General features: G+C 38.6%; 2 protein-coding genes across 2 annotated transcripts; both read right to left on the reverse strand.

The window, feature by feature from the left end:
- Nucleotides 1–1,696: 1,696 nt before the first annotated feature.
- Nucleotides 1,697–3,373, reverse strand: LOC149141488 (pentatricopeptide repeat-containing protein At1g20230-like). The gene is made up of 4 exons (XM_089451249.1): nt 3,060–3,373; nt 2,526–2,967; nt 2,062–2,211; nt 1,697–1,807 (listed from the first exon to the last, which is right to left on the reverse strand). The coding sequence occupies exons 1-4, from the start codon at nt 3,371–3,373 to the stop codon at nt 1,697–1,699; spliced, it is 1,017 nt and encodes a 338-aa protein (XP_089307375.1).
- A 72-nt stretch (nt 3,374–3,445) lies between these two features.
- On the reverse strand, nt 3,446–4,273 carry LOC149141489 (pentatricopeptide repeat-containing protein At1g74630-like). The gene has a single exon (XM_089451250.1). It carries the CDS (start codon nt 4,271–4,273, stop codon nt 3,446–3,448), a length of 828 nt encoding a protein of 275 aa, XP_089307376.1.
- Between the last annotated feature and the right edge of the window lie 2,693 nt (nt 4,274–6,966).

Raw genomic sequence — 6,966 nt, forward strand, 5'->3', positions numbered from 1 at the left:
TTGATATGCATTCGATTGCAGTTCCCCTGAAGAAAGAATCTTATAAAGGCGAGGCCATGGCCAATATGTTAGCCATATCCATTGGAGTTGCCATTGCTTGACAACTTTAGTGTGATCAGTCCCACCATGATTCACATGGCCTTCTACTCAACACTGGCTGTTGCTATTGTAAGAGTCTTCAAGCTCATTGAACCCATAGTATTGATAAGTGTATTCTTTGGGTCTCTGGTTTTCAAATTCTGCCTATGTTTTCCTCTCAGTATCATTATTTCAAATGCTGAAAGCTCTAATTCCCATTGTTGTGTATTTGATTGTGGTTTCCCTGAAGAAAGAAGCTTATAAAGGTGAGCCCGAGGCCAATATGTTGGCCATATCCATTGGAGTTACTATTTCAGCTTATGGGGAGGCCAAGATGAATGCATGGGAGGTGATTCTCCAGTTAAGTGCAGTTGCATGTGAGACTACCCAATTGGTTCTCATACAAATTCCACGAACATCAAAAGGGATTAAGTTGAATCCCATCACATCTTTGTTGCTCCTTGTTGCCTTGTTTTTCTCAGCACCCCCTGGGCCTTAGTAGAATACCCATTTCTGATAATCAGGGTCTCTTCCTTTGATTTGGATTACATGACATTTCTGCTTGTGCCTTGGCTCTTAATCTTGCAGTGTTTCTTCTGATAGGAAAGACTTCAGCCTTGACTATGAATGTTGCTGGTCTTGTCAAGGACTGGCTGCTCATAACATAATCTTTGTCTGTAATAAATGAAAAGGTTACAGTCATAAACTTGAGTGGGTGTGGACTGGATTTTCTGGATGTCTGTTACTATAATCGTTTGAAACTTCAAGCTCTCAAGTCCAATGACAACCAACCAAAGTACCTCAGCAGTGCAGCTGATGCCAATGATGAAGGAGAAGGTTTGATAATGACGAGTGGGAGATTCTCAATCAGAGATTCAGAACCAGTAGAGAAAAATCAAACTCAAGCTTCAGGATTAGGTATTTAGATCATTAATATTGTCTTGTGCTAGAGATTAATGTTCTTGGATTGGCTCCTCTATACCCAGATCTATTTGCAGGGAACAGGCCAGTCATTCACAGTGAAGAAGATAATGACAAGATTAGTGTATAATGATGGACAGGATGGTGCCATGGTGCCAACCTAAATCTCAAGTAAGGAGACATCTGTTCATCAATTTGTCAAGAAGCATGGCCTACAATTCAATTGCTCTAAGCCTATCACTTCTTCCACCTGTCAAATAAATTGTTTCCTGTTTGTTTAGTTGACTATGGTTCTAATAAATATACTATTGTTTGATGTAAAAAGACAAAACAAAACAAAAAATATGGAAAGTTGTGACCCCATTTTCTAACTACAAATTGAAATCGGATTACCATAGTGACCACCTCTGCTTATTGGAATCAAAAAGGGGGTGGGTTATGCACAATCCTCCGTATCATTTTCTATTACCAGAGATAATTAAAGCCACCCTAAACTCAAGTCTTAACTATGCTGATAGGGTGTTTGGGGAGGGGGATCCCTTACCAACCCACTATAATCTACACAAAAGCATCCTAAGAACATATGCAAAATCAACCCTTCAATGAAATGATCCAAGAATATAGGTACTCAAACATTGATTTTATCAAAGAAAAATACAAGACAGAAAGAAAAGATCATAACAAGGATTAGAAGAGTCTAAGAACAGTGCTCACTGTCTACAGAGCCAAGACGAATGCAGAAGAGTTCTTCCTTCAGTTCCCCATCTGAGAAATCAGTTGCATGCCAGACCCAAGTTGCATGGCTAACCTGTTTAAGGGTGATGATTTCACAAATTGAACTACTAAACAAATGTTTAGATTACAACCCTAAACACTAGGTCTAAACACCCTTTACTCTATGTCAGAAGGATATCAACTCGATATTTCATGTGCCATTCTTTGTTATGGGAAAAAACAATTCTAGCACTAACTCCTCACAGGAAAGGAAATGTCTCAAGCAACTAAATTTGACATCAGAAACTGAAACATATATATGCAACTAATGAGAATAAGAGTGATTACTCTGTTCATTCGAGGTCGAAACTGAGCTGCCTGTCTCAGACAACATGCTGCACAAATGACCATTCTCTTCATCTTCCTCATGTCATAAGCATCTTCCAAAAGTGGATCTGCAAGTTCTTTTACAGAGCCAGCTGCCACTAATGGCCTTGCCTAAATTTTGAAATTTACAAGAGATTAAGATTCTGAACCAAGACAAAGAAACCAAAAGAATCCAAAATTATCAAATACAAAACAAGAAAGGGCACTAGAGCCCTACCCACATAACCAAGCTTTCTTGGCCTTTAGGATTCTTGTCATTGATTGGTTTTCTTCCAGTTATTAGCTCATAAAATCTCACCATGTTTCTTTTTAGTTTTTAGATGTCAACTGTCTCCCACAGCAAAAGCATATACCTGTTTACCAACCACAAGCCAACTACATCCCGGATTCTTTTTTAACCTCCTGGCTTTCATCATTTTTCACACCTTTCCAATGTCATTCCACATACCAGCGGTAGCATAGATATTGGACAGTTGAACATAAGGTGAAGGGTTTTCGGGATCCAATTCAAAAAGCCGTTCTGCTGCATATTCTCCTAATTCTATATTCGTATGGATTCTGCAGGCACCAAGTAATGAACCCCACACAGTAACACCAGGTTCTACTGGCATTTTCTTGATAAGCTCTTGGGCATCATCAAGCCTCCCAGCACGGCCAAGGAGGTCAATCATGCAGCTGTAGTGTTCCATCACAGGTGTAATGTGATAATGCTTACTCATTAAATCAAAGTACTGGCGGCCCTCATCCACCAGCCCTGCATGACAGCAGGCAGACAAAACACCAAGAAATGTGACATGATTTGGGTTCATACCCAACTGTAGCATTCCTTCAAACAGCTCAAGGGCTTCCATCCGTGTATGGCATACCCTACAATCATTGCAGTCCACAAGACAACGTCTCGGTAATGTATGTTGTCAAATACTCTTTGTGCACTCTCTAGACACCCACACTTAGAATACATATCTACAAGAGCCCTTCCCACAAAGGCATCACAGCTGTATCCATTTCTAATGATGACTTCATGGATCTCTTTGCCTTCTTCGAGAGCTGCCAAGTCGGAACACACCGGGAGAGTAACAGCAAACGTCTCTGCGTTTGGGTTCACAGCGGCCAGCAGCATTTGTTGAAACAGCTTCAGGGCATCCTCTGTGCGCCCAGCTTGTGCATAACCAGCAATCACAGCATTCCATGAGATGACATATTGTTCGGGTATCTCCCAAAGCAGTTTCAAGGCTTCATCATGATACCCATTCTGTGCATATCCTGTAACCATTACATTCCATGATACCACATCTCTTATGGGCATTTTCCAAAAGACTTTCAGTGCCTCTTCAACATATCCACTCTAAGCATATGCTGCAATCATAACATTCCATGAGACCAGATCTCTTTTTGGCATTTTGTCAAACACAATCAATGCATTGTCAATACCGCCGCATTTTGCATACATATCTATGAGGCCATTCTCAACATTGACATCATATTGAAATCCACTTCTAATTATTTCTTCATGGATCTCTTTCGCTTGTTCAAGCGAACCCATGCTCGCACATGCCCCTAGAAGACTGGCAAATGTGATCTTGTTTGGCCTAACACCAGACTGCCGCATCTTACAATAAAATGTCAAGGCGTCCAGCCCATACCCTTGTCTGGCATAAGATGCAATCATGGTTGTCCAAGACACCACATTCGGCTCGGGCATTTGCCAAAAGAGATCCAAGGCTTCCTGAAAATATCCATTCTGCGCACATCCCGTAATCATTGCATTCCACGAGACAACATTTCTTTCAGGCATTTTCTCAAACATTTTCAGGGCTTCCACAAGCTGGCCATTCTGAGCATATCCAGCCACCATGGTATTCCATGATACCACATCTGGTTCGGGAATTTTGTCAAACACACGGCGTGCAAACTCCAGTTCTCCACATTTTGCAAACATGTCCACCAGGGCATTTTGCAAAAAAGCATAAGACTCGAATCCACCCCTAATCACTTCTTCATGGATCTCCTTGCCTTTTTCAAGATCACCCATGTGGGCACAAGAAGACAGAATACTGGCAAAGGTAAACTCATTTGGTTTGGTACCTACCCGTTTCATTTGATAAAACAGATCAAAAACCTCCTCGTTATGATCATGCCTGCTATAAGCCACAATCATCACTGTCCACGACATAACGTTACGTTCAGACATTTGATCCAGAACCGTGCGGGGTAAAACAACTGATTTTACCAGTATTGGCTACAGCATTCGCTGAGGCCATTCCTAAAACAAAAATCTTAGGAGGCTGAAGCTACATTTGGCGCATTTCTGAACTAGATCTGGAATGAAGAAAGAAAATTTTCGTAAAATGCCTAAATAAATTTTTCACCGAAAACAAGTTCTCAGGTGTAAATTTTCAGGTTAGCATGGAAATAAATATTTCACCGAGCTACATACATTTTTTGGCCAAAGGAAGGTTTTTTTCAGAATGACCAAAGGAAGATTACACAGCTACACTTGGTGCATTTCTGAACTAGATTGGAATGAAGAAAGAAAATTTTCGGTAAAATGTCTAAATAAAATTTTCACCGAAAATAAGTTCTCAGGTGTAAATTTTCAGGTTAGCTTTGAAATAAATATTTCACTGAGCTACATACATTTTCTAGCCAAAGGAAGGTCACACCGCTAAAATTTAAAGGCCAGCAAATTATCTGCAAGTAATGCATGTAACTTTGAAAAGGAACAGGTTTTGCAGGTTAAATGTTCGGAAGAATCTGGAACCTGTGCCGATCCGCGTAATGCCGAGGTCCTTCGAAGGTTAATTCGCCTCGATCCGTCTCCGATAAAAATACAAAGGGAGCGAAAGAAAATTTGGACCAAATCCGGATGTACACGGTCCTAAATGATGACAAAGTTGCAGAGATGATGATTGCTGTTGTGAAAGATTCAGATTGAAGGCCAAGGAAATCGAAACTCCAGCGAAGCCATCACCACTGTCTGCCAAGGGTTTCGAGCTGGTAATCTCTCCAGCATGAGATAAACATGGAGTTCAACTAGCGTTGATTAAAATTCCAACTATAATGATCTGATCCAACGGCACAATCTCTTTTAATCGTCTAACACATCATATCAATGGTCGAAAATAGGACACGGTGGCATATATGGGAGTTCTTCCCAAAGGGAAACGCCTTACGGCGTAATAAATTATTACAGGGATGGTTGGGGGGTTTCAAAGGGAGAGAAGGCCATGGAATAACCCCTAAATCATCTCCAACATGAGAGGCCTACTTCATTCATGTTGTCATGTTGGGACCAAAGGTTGTTGTGCGTTTTTTGTTTTCGCAATTTTGAACTCTTTCCTCGGTGATATATTATTGTGTTTATTGTAATAATAATGGGATGGGGTTGAGGGGTTTGTAAATGAGATAAATATGGAAAAGTAATTAGAAATATTGGTTTTAAAATATTATAATAAGTATTGTTGTGGTTGATCCATGATAAGTTGTAGGGTAGTTGGTTTGTATGGGGTTTAATTGTTACGAGGTCTTAAGTTCAAATGTCATGGGGAGGGGTTGAGAATGGTAGTCATTCTGGGGGCATCAAAACTATTCTAAGGGGCATCTTCCACTGAGCTTTACACAATCTTCGATGTTGAGGATGAAAATAATATGAATATGCCAAGCTCACTCTACAGCCTAGTATGGTTACAGCCATGTTTGTCCATCATTCCAAGGGGCATCTTCCACTGAGCTTTACACAATCCTCAATGTTGAGGATGAAAATAATATGAATATTCCAAGCTCACTCTACAGCCTAGTATGGTTACAGCGATGTTTGTCCATCATCAAAGTTGAAATTTTGCTAGTGTCGGCCAAAATAAATTAAAAAAAAAAAAAAATTAAAAAAAAAATACAAAACATTTAAATAATGTTTGCTCATAAAAAATAATTGCCAATGAAGAAATTGGATCCCTCTCCGCTCATATTATATCTATATTTAAGATGGGTCTATGCTAGTGGATAACACAAAAATCACAAAGTGAAGAAGAGTTTAATTTCAAGTCAAAGCAAAACTTTGGGATTAGCGCAATTCATCTAACTTCTATTGAAATGCGGTATTTATACGTGTAATGTGATCTATATATATATATATACATATATATATATATATATATATATATATATATATATATATATATATATATATATATATATATATATATATATATACATATATATATATATATATACATATATATATATATATATATATATAGTGTAATTGCTATTATGTTGTTAAATGGTTGTTTAATTAATGTTGGTTATTCGATGGCAAGATGGTTTTGTAACTCTTAATGATGTAATTGTTCATCTTCTTGGTTGTAGTGTGCCATGTTGTTGACATACAAATATTGTAATGGAGCCAAAAAAAATGACAGTAAAGCATAGTTGGAAGTTATAAGTTTATCCTTCTGGAAAAGCAAAATTGTGGAGTTAAAGAACCACTTCTAGGAAATCAATTTCCATCACATCCATAGGGAGGTAAATACAACTGTAGATTCTCTCTAAAAAAGAATTATTTGTCTAGAGACAGGTTACATATATTATGATGAATTAGTTGGCAACCCAGTTCAAAGTTCTCATTCGATGCCCATATACTAATATGGATCAGCTTTAAGTCAAATTTTCAATTAGTTATCAACTAGCTTACTATAAATTTCAAGTGAGTCTACATTCAGCTTTCAATTAGCCTCAAATACAATGTCTTTCTTTTTCTCTTGACAGGGGCCTCTTCATGGTTGTATAATACACTTTCGGGAATTTTTGGTTACAGGCTAATGTCATTTCTAGTCACTGTCTTCGTTTTTCTCATAGTAGGGCCCTCTT

This window comes from Pinus tabuliformis, chromosome X (assembly GCF_031772625.1).
Source record: "Pinus tabuliformis cultivar Carrire ecotype Pingquan chromosome X, CPIR1, whole genome shotgun sequence".
NCBI classification, from domain to species: Eukaryota; Viridiplantae; Streptophyta; class Pinopsida; order Pinales; family Pinaceae; genus Pinus; species Pinus tabuliformis.